This window comes from Cricetulus griseus, chromosome 3 (genome assembly GCF_003668045.3).
Source record: "Cricetulus griseus strain 17A/GY chromosome 3, alternate assembly CriGri-PICRH-1.0, whole genome shotgun sequence".
In the NCBI taxonomy this organism is placed as follows: Eukaryota; Metazoa; Chordata; class Mammalia; order Rodentia; family Cricetidae; genus Cricetulus; species Cricetulus griseus.
The window spans coordinates 256,584,038-256,598,429 of NC_048596.1; the positions used below are offsets into that span (position 1 = coordinate 256,584,038).

A 14,392-nucleotide genomic window follows, 5' to 3' on the forward strand; every position below is an offset into this window, starting at 1 on the left:
ATTGAGGTCTGCAATTAATAAATGGGACCTCCTGAAACTGAGAAGCTTCTGCAAGGCAAAGGAAACAGTCAGTAGGATAAAACGACCACCCACAGAATGGGAAAAGATCTTCACCGATCCCACATCTGACAGAGGACTGATTTCCAAAATATATAAGGAGCTCAAGAAGCTAGCCACCAAAACACCAAACAACGAAATTAAAAAGTGGGGTGCAGAACTAAATAGGGAATTCTCAACAGAGGAATCTGAAATGGCTGAAAGACACTTAAAAAAGTGCTCAAAATCATTGGCCATCAGAGAAATGCAACTCAAAACAACTCTGAGATACCATCTCACGCCTGTCAGAATGGCTAAAATAAAAAACACCAATGACAATCTATGCTGGAGAGGATGTGGAGAAAAAGGAACACTCCTCCATTGCTGGTGGGAGTGCGATCTTGTAAGACCACTCTGGAAATCAGTATGGCGGTTGCTCAGAAAAATGGGAATCAGTGTACCTCAAGATCCAGCCATTCCTCTCTTGGGTATATACCCAAATAGGGCATGTACTTACAACAAGGACATATGTTCAACCATGTTCATAGCAGCATTGTTTGTAATAGCCAGAACCTGGAAACAACCTAGATGCCCCTCTATTGAAGAATGGATTGAGAAAATGTGGTACATTTATACAATGGAGTACTACTCAGCAGAAAAAAGCAATGGAATCTTGAAATTCGCAGGCAAATGGATGGAACTAGAGGAAACCATCCTGAGTGAGGTAACCCAGTCACAAAAAGACAAGCAAGGTATGTACTCACTGATATATGAATTTTAGACATAGAACAAAAGACTACCAGTATATAATGCTCTTCACCAAAGAAACTAGGAAACATGAAGGACTCTAAGGGTTAAATGGTCCCCAGGAATGGAAGTGGCATGAACTCCCGAACTAATTGGGGGCATGAGGGTGGGGGGGGAAGGAGCTGCTACAATAAGAGCAAGAGAAGAGGAGAAGAGGAGAGGAAATGGAGGGGCAGAAACATTGAGTTGGGGGAAGAATAGAGGAAAGAGAGCAAGATGAGAGATGCGATATCAGAGGGAGCCACTGTAGGCCCGAGAAGGGATCAGGAACCAGGGAGATTTCCAGAGATGACAAGGATGACACGATCTGACAATCCAGGCAATGGTGGAGAGGATAACCTAAAAACCCTCCCCCTAAAATGAGATTGATGACTTCTCTTTATGCCATCCTAGAGCCCTCACCCAGTGGCTGATGGAAACAGAGACAGACATCCACAGATATACAATGAGCCGAAATCGGGAATTTAGTTGAAGAGAGGGAGGAATGAAGAACGAAGGGGTCTGTACTAGGATGGAGAAACCCACAGGAACTGTTGGCCTGAACAAGGGAGAGCACATCGACCCCAGATGCTGTCCAGGAGGCCTGTACAAGACTGATCCAGACCCCAGAACATGGATGTCAATAAGGAGGCCTCTGCACTCCAGGGAGCCTCTGGTAGTGGATTAGTATTTTTCCCTGGTGCAAGAAGGGACTTTGAGAGCCCATCCCATATGAAGGGTTACACTCTGGCCCTGGACACATGGGGAAGGGCCCAGGATCAGCATAGGAAGACTTGGTGGACTTTGCTGAGCTCCCGTTGAGGGCCCTACCCTGCCTGGGGAGTAGTGGGTGGATGGGGTTGGGGGGGTGGGCTGGGGGTGGGGGAGAAAGTTTGGGGGTGAGGGGAGGGAGAGGGAGAAGGGACTTGAAATAAGCTTGTTCCCTAACTAGAACTAATAAAATAAAATAAAAAAAAGAAAATTAAAAAAGCAAAAACAGAAAGGAAGGAAGGAGGGAAGGAAGGAAGGAAGGAGGGAAGGAAGGAAAGAGGGAAGGAAGAGAGAGAGAAACAAAGAAACAAAGAAAGACTGCAGCATGCGTTTTTCCTTTGGGTATGGGCATTGATCTGAATATGATCACAATACAGACTCTTCTTGACTAATCTCATGTGTCACACCCAATCAGTTTGTTTCCACATATTATGCCTGCAATTAGTGTCTGGGTTGAGTATATCAATACTGTCATTAGGAGGAGGCTGAAGAGAAGTTATTGATGGGAGAGGGCTCTTCTCAGGCTGTTGTGTATTTTTATGTAATTAACAAAGTTTGGCATCTATTCTTTTATATTTGTCTCTTGCCCCCATAATTTCAACTTCCTGTTCCTGACTCTTGAGAGGATGCTGAATCATACAAACCCAAGCCAACATCAACACAACATTTAACTATCCAATATTTAACAGTCATGCTTGGAAATTTTGGTGCCCATCTTTCCTCCCATTTTCTTAGAAGAGAATAGTACATTTTCGTGATATTTACTGACTTAAGAGATGAGGTGGTTTCTGTGGAGCAGAGAACAATGGCTATGTTGGGGGAAGAGTTTATGTTGAATTCTTCTGGAATTCTGAACAGTTCACCTTTTTATGCTGTGAAAACATTTCAATGTCAATATTGTCTTCCTTCCCTTCCTCCTTCCTTCCTTCTTTCCTTCCTTCCTTCCTTCCCTCTTTCTTTCTTTCTTTCTTTCTTTCTTTCTTTCTTTCTTTCTTTCTTTCTTTCTTTCTCTCATGAAGTCTTAAATAAAAGGAGACCTTAGAGCAATCGATAGGGTCTTAGGTCAGGGAACAGCAATCATGGTATTGAGTTTAGAGAGACATGCTTATGACAGGGACCAGAGAAAAGAGCCCAGGACATGCTGACTTGGAGATGCCTCGTGTTTTTACACACATCTCATGACCCTGGTGTTTTCACTGCCTTGTGGTTTAAATGAGAAATGTCTCTAACAGGTTCAGGCATTGAAATACTCTGTTTCCAGTGGTGGTGCTGCTGGGGAGGATTAGGAGATACAGTTTTGATAGATCAAGTACATCATTAGGGTTGGGCTTTGAGGTCTCACAACCTAAAACCATTTCCAGTTTTCCCTTTCTTCCTACTTGTGGTTGAGCATTTGATCTGTCAGCTTCCTGCTCCCACTGCCATGCCTGACTGATGCCAGGTTTCTGACATGATGGACTCTTATTCCTTTGGAGAAGTAAATCCAAAGAAACTTGTCCTTCTATAGATTGTCTTGGTCATGGTATTTTATCACAACAACAGAAAAGTAACTAATACGACTATTTTACTTAAAATATCTATTTTTTAAAATCAACCTATGATACAACGTTTCTCCAAAGTAATTGTACTCATCGATACTGATGCACTGAGTTCTGCTCTTTATACAAGTTCATGATAATGAGTAGCTAGTAAGATTCTTTGGCCAAAAGGAAAGTCTTTCTCCTTTCCTCTCCCCCACCACCTCACACACACAGAGGAAATTGAAATAGAAGAAAAGTTTGAGAAAGAGTAAAAATGACTTAAGTTGGCAGCTTAATTCACACAATTTATTAGATTCACCTAACAGTCCTTATTTGAAGTGCTTTCAATCATGTCCTCCATGTATCAATGGAAATTGAATTTCTTCCCTCCTACTCACCCCATGGTCATTGCTGGAAATAAGCAGTTGCTTGTTTGTAAACTGTTCATTGGCCCCAGAGCTGGTACTGCTCTCTACTAACACATAGGCTGTCATTTACTGAACTATACCAATGGTTTTGCAAGGTCAAGTCATGTAAAAGTCTATGTTGACCAAGATGATAGTCACTAGCCCAGTAACTATGATAGACTCAAATGAATTAAAATAAACTGAAATTTCTAAAATTCAGACTTCGGTGGTACCTTCCACATTTTTGGGGGGCGCACACACACCATATTGACAGTGTGGATTTAAAAATATCTGTCACTATAGAAAACTTGTATCAAGTATTCAGTATCTACAAGGCTGCAATGTAGATGCTGAGAGTTTACAGATGAGGAAATGGAGGTACAGAGAAGCTTCATAACTTGCTTGAGTTCACACAGTAAGGAGAATGAGACACAAATGCAATTGGTACTGGATCACTGCTTAACCACATCCCATTCTAACTCTGTTTAAAAACAACAGCAATAAAACAGCTTATAGTGTTATTTACTTAGCAATACAGGAACCCTGCCCATCATTTTCCTTACTTTGTCCTATTGGATCCTCGTAGCTCTATGGGCTTGGAGATACACATTGTTATTATTACCTCTATTCTCTTGGCATGAAAGCAAAACTTAAAAGATAACTAGAGCTAGTAAATTGGAAGAACCAATCTGGAAATAAATCTAGGTCTTTCTGACTTAAAACATTCTCCTTGAAATGCCACCCACACTGTGATCTCTGACAGATGAGATAAAAATAGCATCCCACCGAAGGATCGTTTGCTATGTTAGCTTTTCATGCTATCTCTAAACCATCCTTTGAGGGCATTGGTTCTAAGTTGACCCTGAACTATATTTGAAAACACAGCTACCTCCCACCCTTTTCTTTTTGACTTTATGAGGAAAGAATTAGATTCCTGCACCAGAGTGAAATGTGACAAGGTTGCCTTGGGGCCTTGAGGTACATTACTGGATGATAATGGGATTTTCTATTTAGGGTGAAGTTGGGGATATACTTTTTCAAAAGAGATCCAGTAGTCCATACGTAGTAGAATCACAGGGCAGAAAGATGTGGCTGCTTATACCAGATGCCTGCCTTTGTGTGTTTTCCTTTTTGAAGAGTTAGACAACAGCAAGCAGGAAATACATAGAACAATCTGTGTTTTGGGCATCTCAGTTACCCCTGATGCCTCCCTTTCTAGCATGAACACTGTTACATAGCTGTCCAGAAAGGTGAGATGACAGTGCACCCAGCAAAGCCTTGGAGCTCACACAGTCCAGAGTGTTCCCTCTCTGGTAACACAGCCTATGCTGTCTCAGTGCACAATTGTAAGAACATGGTCTTCATTTTTCTACTTGGCATTGATGAAAAACTTGGACATGTATGACCCCATAGAGCAAAAGGAAGCTTTATCATCCCTCACCTAGTAACTGTTAAATGGTTCAGGACACTGACTGCACCCCAAGTTATTCCCCCAATTTGAATTTGTCCTTTGAGACACATGTGTATAAATCAGGATGCTGGGGGAGCAGGGACCCAGAGCTCCCCTCAGCATATTCCCTGCTTCACTACAGATACACAGAGAGTCAGGGTTCTAAGAAGATGGCCTGGAAACCTCAGCAAGAATCGTAGGAGTGTGATGAAAGGCTCTAGTTGGAACACAGCATTATGATCATTATTTGGACAAACCATGCTACTATCTGCTAATAGGGCTAGATGAAATCTGGACATGGGGTTCAACCATGTCATACCTGGGCCAGGTAGGAAGGGTTCCCTCCTCACAGGTGGTGAAAATTTCCACCAGGCTATGGGGCTTGGGCGTGGGTGGACTTGTCTCTTTCTCCCAGCTTGGATGGACACAGCCCATGTAGGTGTAAGTGCAGATGAGATGGGCCTTCCCTGAATTTTATTCAGGGGACCAGCAGTGACACTTGCCATGTAACCTACTATTATGAGCCCCATTGTGGCTGGGAAGCTGTTATTAGCTCAGTGCCTTCTAGGTGGGAGTGTGGATCTGGAGGCCTGCCCTGGCACTGGGCGTGCCTGCTTTTCTCCACAGCTGCTGCTGCCTGTCTTGATTATAAGATCTACTAGCCCTCATTGTTGAGAATCAGAGAACCCCACTAGATTGCTGTCCCCATACTGTGGTTCACAGTACTTAGAGAAAATAGTGTGTAGCCTGGAGAACAGCTTCTTTCTGCCCGTGGCCCCCTTTTGCCAAAAGGCAGCGGCTCATTAGCAATTAAAATGCTGGAGATCTTCCCCTCCCCCTGACTTAAAGCAGCTTTTGACAATCAACACATGGGAAGGCAGAGAAAACTTCCAAGTCTGCTTTTAATAAAATATACTTTTCTCATCAAAATATTTTGATAACACAGGAAAAGAGATCTATCCTCATTAAAGTTTAATGAGCATCTCCCCCTGCCGATTTCCATACGAGGATCACACACCATGCATGAGTCATCAGTGGTGGGTGCTGGGCATAGTGAACAAATTTAACTCAAACCCAGTCTCTATTGCCAGGGGAATGAATTAAGCCTGATATGTACCCGTCAAGATTAAGAACCTGGCCACTGGCCCTTGTGCTTAGGCAGCTTAGATTCAGGTGGGCAGATCTAAAATTATCCTGGAATGTTGAGATTTGCTCTGAAAAGGGAGGTTCAAGGGAACAGCTGGATTCTAGCTTCCAAGTGGCTCTATTCCTAGAGTCAAACCAGTGAGTCCCAGAAGTCAACGCTTTGGGGCAAAGACTCTGAAGAAAAAGACAGGAGACCTCTTGGGAGGCAGAGTTGGTCATGCTACAGACATGGTCATGAATTTCCACCAAAGCTTTGCTGTCCATGGAGCCAAATGACAAAGCTTTACCCACACATTCTAGACTCAATTGAAAATGGCCCTACATGCTTTTCTCTGGATATCTGTAGTCTTGCCTGGCTCCTGACCTCTAACCTAAAAAAGTCACTTCTGCTGTCTACCTCCACCGACATACTCCCTCATGCTTTTCTCTAGTATTTAGACTAGTTTCTCTGTCCATCTCTGCTGGTTGAATGTTAACTATTCATTGAAGACAGCCTATTCTTCTGGCCTAAATTCTTAATACTTCATTAAAGTGGAAATCTTCTCACTTTGCAGCACACAAGCTTTTCTGTTGGTGCTGCTACTCCTGCTTCCTATAAAAGTTCCAGTGTGAGAACTTGTGCCCCAGAAGTCACATGTACACCACAAAAAGACCTAGGATAGAGGTTTCTGACCTTCCCTAGTCAGGGACAATCATGAGCCAGTTGCTTATGAAGAGAAGCAACTACGGTAAGAGCCAGTGACATATATCAGGTGTTTATTGTGAACAAGTCATCAGACATCCTCAGCTCAGTCAACACAAAGACCCCATGACATGAGAATTTCTGTTGCCTTTCTCACTGCAGTGGGAAAACAGACTTTGAGTGACTTGGTAGGGTTATATGGGCTTTGCATGGAGAAAATGGGTTAATGGTTAAGGCTTGTGTGACAATGCCTGTTGAAAGATATTTGATTACACCGCATAAAGATATGTCACTGGGATTGGTATCATAAATCACCAAATGGCCAATAACTAGGCAGGAGGTATAGGTGGGACTTGTGGATAGAGAGAGCTCTGGGAATAAGAGGGGGTCATCACCAGCTAGACGAAGAAGAAGCAGGATGATCAGGAGAGGAGGTAAAAGCCACGAGCCACCTGGCAGCATGTGTCAGATTAATAGAAAATAGGTTATTTAAGTTACAAGAGCTACTTAGAAACAAGCCTAAGCTAAGGCTGAGCTTTCATAATTAAGAAGTCTCCATGTCATTATTTGGGAGCTCATTGGTGGGATAGAGAAAGGCTCATTACCAATGCTCATCTAGGCTTTTTTCAGACAGGCGTCACAGTAGACAGAATCAGAGCTTCCTTTTCACTCACACTTCAGGCTCAGTCAATGGCCTTGACTTTGAATGAGTTTCCTCCAGAACTAGCATCCCTGCTTCTGTCATGGAAACTAACCCAAACTAAACCCCACCAGCACTGGTTCAAGTCCTGCTCTGATCTACTAACTTGTGGAATGTGATGTCTCTGTTTCTGCCTTGGAGAGTTCGGCTACTCTTAAAGAAACGTAGAAGATATCTAAATAAATAAATAACCCCTCTAATTAATAATACCTAAAAGATCAAAGGTATCAGTTTCTTCCATGCACACAGTTTATTATCAGCGGTGCAATTAAATTCTATTTTGTGCTGTGGTCTGACCACTTCACAGCTCAGAGAGGCTTCTCCTGAGAGCTTGGCAGGGACAAGCCACTGCTTCATAATGAGGTGAGCATGAGAGCTCTGTCTCTGGTGGGAAAAGCAGAGATCTGAGCATGGGCATAGGCTCTGCTTAGCACTCCCCCTAAGAGCCCCCAAAGATACCTTTGTTATGTGGCTGAGGGAGACCAGCAGGGCCCCTGACTATGAGAGAGCCAGTGTTACTCTTGCTACTGTGGTCCCTGTGCCCCAGGCTACTGAATTCATTCTCTCAGGGAAGGACAGCACCCCTGGAGCAACCTAAGTGCCCGCTTTTCTGATTAGCATTTGTTTCTAATTCTACTCACAGAATTCTGATTCAACCTCAGCCTACACATTCTCAGTTACAGTCTGCCTCTTAAGGCCCATTGTGTAGATAGTACCAGTCACGAGGGGATCTGTGGTAAGAGGCTGCAGTTAAAGAACAGAAGAGGTATGATGACATAGACCTTCCTAGAGGCAAAGGGTATGGCATCTGTTCCACAGTGGGCCCTACACAGCTTCAGGTTTGGGTGAGTCTCATCTTGGGGTAGTTCGTGTATCATCATCTACAGAGAGCCAGACTTTGAGGAGTAGTGGCTGAGGCAGTACTCACCCTGCTTCTGTAGCCAAGCTGCTGGGGTTGGAGGCTTAGCCCTATGTCTTAATGACTTTGCGATCTTGGACAAATTTTACAGTCTCTCTGTGCTTCAGTATTTTCATGTATAAAATGGAAATGTTCGTACAACTTATCCGGAGGAGTTATTGAGTATTGAAACTGCAGTTATATATGTGATATATACTTTGAGAGCAGCTGCTGGAGCCCAGAGTGTAACCACGCAGAGTAGCCATATTGAATGCTGCACAATAGCCATTAGCTTAAAAGTGATTCACGGTCTGTGGTTCACAAGAATCAACGTTCACCTCTCACTTCTGCCCAGTGTCCTATCTCTGGAGCCACTTGGATTGTCTGATTACTTTAGGGGACTTCATGTTAGCAGGATCTATGCCAATCACTAAGTCATTTCAGAGTAGACTGCTCTCCAGACACCAGGGAAAGACCTCTAAACCCACACCTAGATGGCATAAAATGTCATTCTCCAAGGTGACCACTGGGTGCTTGGTTTCCTGCTTCCACGAGGAGCAAGTGGCTCATGTACTCGCCTGCTCCGACCTGCTCTGTCTTGGGTAAGGCTGTCTACCGATGCCACCAGAAGTCAGCCTATACTGCCGAGAAGCAGGTAAAACAGGCTTCCATTATCTGTCTTCCAAACCCATCCTTCAGGTTTGAATCTAACAACACCCTGGAGCAATATAAGAAGAAATTCCCTGTAGTACCCAGAGAGGCACAACTAAAATCATCATTCAAGTTGGCAAAAGAAGTCACAGTGACAGAAGCCAGAAAATTGGTCATCTTGATGAGTGGGGAGAGCTGTAAACAGGAAAACGCAGGAAGGAACTTTCCGGAGAGCTGGAAATCATCTATATTTGCATTCGATGGTACATGTAGTGAGTGGCATATGTATATTCAGCTATTGGTCTCCAGCTGTACACTCCAACTTGTAGCTCCTACTGTCCACAGTCACACCTCAGAGAGTGACATCACTGTCCAAAACACAGGTGGGACAATGTAGGGAGTTTGCAAGCCTGACCCACTTTATGCTGAAGGCACAGAGAGTTCTTAGTCTCTGTCTCCATTACACATCTTTATCTTCCTCCACAAGTGTGTTTATACCACAGGTTATATTTATACCCGCAGTCACATCTATATATTTAAATAAGGAGAGAAGAGGAGTGCTACATGTACGCGACTATATATAGGATGGCTTGCTTCTTTCAAAGAACAGGAGCATCCTCGCTCCATTGTGTTTTTGGAACTGACCCCCCTCGTGCACACGCTCACACACACACACACACACACACACACACACACACACACACAGAGAGAGAGAGAGAGAGAGAGAGAGCCTGATCGCCTAAGTACTTTTCCCCATTTTCTTGTCTGAGATGAAATGCTCACTGACCTTGATGGTGACCTTGGGGATAGTCAGCACTGTGGACTTCTGCTTGGCAAGGATATCCCTGGTCTCATTGATGCGTGCTGTGACGAAGAAGTGCAGGAGGCCCTGTTCCAGAAGGTGGCTCATGTACTCGCCTGCTCTGACCAGCACCTCCTTTTTCTTGACTGGTGGGAGGAAAAACCAATAGGCTGCCATTAAGACCTGAGATGAGATGGGATCTGGCTTACCTGCACTCTTCCCTCCTCCCCACTTAGCGCCCAAGGCACCGGGAACATGGCCCAAATCAGATACAGAGAGTCAATCAGGGGCGAGCTCTCCTGCCTCTTGGTTGAAGAAAGAAATGTAATATTCAGTGAGGTCTCACCAGAGAAAAGAGTTGTCAAACTTTCCAAGCCTTGCTTTTGCTGCCGTAAAATGGAAAGCCTAAACCAAGATATTAAAAGTGGATTCAAGGAGCTTCAACCATGGCTACTTTGACTTGGATCAAGGCAATCCCAAGATGGCAGAAGAGGAACACAGAAGTCCAAGGCCACTAAAGGCTTTCAAAGCCTCTGTGATTGGGAAGACCTCTATGATAAAACACTGCTCTAGCTTTAGAGGCTGAGGATAAGCTGGGCAGGATGGCATGGAGGATGATGAGTGGTTTCACTTCTCTTCCAATCTCTATAAGGGCTGAGGATGCAGAGCTGTTTCTGGGTCCATTTGCTCTGGGGCTCTGCTTCCCACAGCCCAGGATTCTAGAGCACAAAGAGCAGTTCTTGGTGCTAGGGCTGTCCTTTGCACTAAAACTAGTGCAAAGGGTTGAACCTGGGTATGGAGCCTACTGATACTTCCAGAGACAGGTGACTGTACTGGCAAAATGGCACATTTTGCTCGCCATCAGCTGGCAGGCCCAGCAGGTAGATGCATGAGTTAGGCCTTCATCTCCCCCTACAGGGCATAGACTCTACAAACAAGCCAGAGACCCACCATCTTGGTTTTCCATGTCTGGCTTTTGTCACAGATTCTTCCTTTTTTCAGGAGTTCCCACGGCTGGCAGTTTGAGCATATGAGTGGATCATTTCAACCTACTACAATGAGTGGCAGTCTTGCTAGAGGGTGGAAAGAAGTTGGAAGCAAGCACATACCAGAGTACAGGGCAGCTTTTGACTGCCTCTGGAATGAGGGACATCCCAGGGCTCATCATGTGTAAGTAGGATACTCACACCTGGCTTACATCTATGACAACTTCCTGCTCATGGAGTCTGAGAACCCAGTGGAGGGCCCTGCCTTGGGCAGCAGTCCCCATAGCTGTCTTTTTACAGCATGTAGGTTCTCTGGCCACCTCTAGCTTTCTGATAGAGTTCTAATCTTTCCTCAATATTCTTGTATCAGGGATCTCTGTAAACCCACCCTACTGACTCTCATCCAGTCTTACACAGTCTTATACTCTCATACAGTCTTGGGGACAGGGACTCAGACAGCAGTCCCTCTATGCTCTCCTCACCTCTCTCTTTCTTTCCTTGTTTTCCTTCCATGTGCTTGGAGTTGATCTCAAAGGCGCAGACATGCTAAACATGGCACTCTACCACTGAGCTACACATCAAGCCCATACAGTTTGACCCTACATGCATCCTGGTTGGGAAACATGACTGTAGCAGTCAGGAGCCCCTGAAAAAACCATGCAGGCAAGAGCCTGAGTTCTAGTGCAAAGGACAGCTCTGACACCCCAGTCTGGCCCACAGAGTTGCACCAACAGCTGGTTAGTGCTGTAGGCTCTCTGGCCACCACACTCTGAACAGGATCTGTATTTGGATCTGATCTCAGATGTGACAAGTGTCTTATTTAGTTTGTCTCCTGAAATTTTGCCATTACAGTTGCAACCTAGTCTTTGAAGGAATACCCTGGCTTTACCTTGGCATTTGAACTCTTCCCTGTCTCCTTTGGTCCTATATCTGGATTCTTCCTCTTTGGCTCTTCTGCAATAAACTGTTCGTATGAGTAGGACTCCAAATTCCCTTTATCATATATAAGTTCAAACAAGCACATGTCTTTCACACACTATATATGGATGGCACATTTTGCTCCCCGGTGTTTCCAGGGACAGGAATAAGCAGTGGTTTTCTCCTGGCTTTTCTTGGGGGAAAGAGTTTGACTATTAGGTTTCCTTAGGATGGCAGGATTTGTCCATCTTCCCTGTACCTATCTTTGTAGAGGCTCTTATCACACTTACAGTCTCAGCCTCAGGGCTCACTTCTTCTTGGAGGCAGAGCATTCCCTCAATCACAGAACTGAAGAAGTGGGGATGTGCTTCAGAGCCCCAGAGAACAGTGGTCCTGAAATAGTCTGTTATATAAGTGCCTGTTTGCCACTGCACAAGAAATTGTTCTAGATAAAGTTTATTAAACGCGGCAAGAGAAGGAGGAATAGATTTTCACTGTATGAGTGGTAGAGATGGGAGGCTGCCAACATCATTTACGGTGTCTGGGGAAAGCCAAGGGAGACACAGGCTGGAGCTGCCTCATCTCTTCCAAAAAGCAAAGAAAACTAAATATAGCCAAGTGACAATGATAGCACCTTTGAAGGTTCTGGGTAGTTTAAGTTATTCAAATCTCCCAAGCTGACTCTAGCCCACACATTCCCTTTAATCGCCAATCTGAAAAGTCTGCCTCCCATTCTCCATAGAAAACTTGATTTGCAATAGAGGCACCTAAGAATGCTTGATTAAGTGCAGAGACATGCGATTTTGCAGAAGACCGGGATATACTTCAGATTGAAGCATGCATTTTATTGCACGCAACTGATGCCACCTAGTTTCATTAATTAGTAAACTAACAAGTACAGAACGAATGAGGTTCTCATTCCCTTGAAGTTATCTGGGAGAAGCTCTAGGTAGTCGGAGTGGGTGGAGCTGTATTAAAATCTACTTGGGCTTAGGTTGGTCCCTACATGAATGAATGACTCAGTAGAACAATATATTATGTCATTCTAGTTCATTAACTCATGTAAACCCTTCCCCCCTTTTTAATTTTTGGCTTATGTTTTGAGGGCATGCAGTCCATCGTCATCTGGAAGGCCTGGGAGTGGGAGCATGTTGCTTCTGAAGTCAGAGAATGACTTAGTTCATCCTTTAATTGGGTTAAGGAGAGAGGGAGATTGACAGGCTCCTTGTAAGGTTGAAAAAGGCTGTGCTCTATTTCAGGTGTAGGGAGACATGAGGGATTATAGACAGCTTCACTCAGGACACAAGCCTACAACTGCTAGCCCAATGTTCTTGCCCAAGGATATTTAAATTATGTTATCTTCATGACCTTGGCCATATGAACCCAACCTGAGTTTCCCTCAGGTTGGAAGGTAACAGGAATGTCAAGGCATTTCACCCCTGTCATGCATGGAGTTCCTCTGCTTCTTCCTCTCACATGTATAGGCTAATCGTGTAGACTCTACCTTCAGAACATGTCCAGATTGACTTGCTCTTGCCACTGTCAACACAACCACTGCATTTCATTCAGCTGAATGGTTGCTAGAGCATCCCAACTCATCTCCAAGCTTCATCCTTGCTCATGTGAGTCTCTTCTCAGCACAACAGCCAGCACGAGCTCTCTTATTTTTTAATTTAGAAAACTATCACTGTGTGTGGGCACGAGCATACCACAGCATATGAGCGGAGATCAGAAGACAACTCACAGGAACTGGTTCTATCTTTCTACCATGCGGGGGATGCAACTCAAGTTGCCAGGCTTGGTGACAAGTGCCCTTACTTACTGAGCCATGTCACCAGCCTCAGTATGGTTCCAAGTTAGGCCACCCTCAAAGACTTCTAAGGAAATATCCACTGGAAATAAAGCCAAAGTTTATACAAGGGCTGACATTCATTATATGATTTAAGCCCATCAATTTCCATTGGTTGTTTTTCTTCCTATTTGAGTCTGTTTTTGTTGTTGTACCAAGTTACAGAGGCTTGGAAACTTATAAAGAAAATAGGTTTAGTTGTCTCACAGCATTAGTGGCTGGAGCATCCAAATAGCATGGTGCTGGCATAACAAAAAGGGAGCTGGCTGTGTGCACAAGGGCCATGCTTGCAAAGCAACCTTGCTTTATAATAAGCTGCTCTCCCAGGAACTGACTCACTCCACAGACCAGTACCCACTCCTTCCAAGGTTAATTTGGCCCACATCTTCTAATTATCTTCCACAAGGTTCCACCTTCTCCTATGCAGTCATCACATTGAGGACCAAGCCACACATACACAAACCAGAAAGGCTCTTCATCCCCCCTTTGTTTCTCATTGAGTTCATTAGATAACTTATGATACCAGTGGCTTCTCTTGGCTGGAATTCCCTCTGTTAGGTCTCCGATCAACATCACCCAATGAGATAGAATTTTTTATTCTCTCATGATACCCTCAGGGCCAGCATGCCTCTCCTTCTTAATCTGCTTTGTATCTTCATATTATACATATAACCGGGTGATACACTTGTTAGCTTGCTTGGTTGTTTCTTGCCTTGTTCATTTACAAGACCAGAAAATCCACCAAAATGCATATTCCCCTGTGTCTAGCACATGCTAGAAACTGGATGCT

At 44.3% G+C, this 14,392-nt stretch overlaps 1 protein-coding gene across 1 annotated transcript in view; it reads right to left on the minus strand.

Moving 5' to 3' along the window:
• F13a1 (coagulation factor XIII A chain) overlaps positions 1-14,392 on the minus strand; it is a 169,753-nt gene that overhangs the window by 19,922 nt on the left and 135,439 nt on the right. The window contains exon 12 of the mRNA XM_035441525.1: positions 9,835-9,995. Coding sequence (XP_035297416.1) covers positions 9,835-9,995 — 161 coding nt within the window. The remainder of the gene's footprint in view (positions 1-9,834; positions 9,996-14,392) is intronic.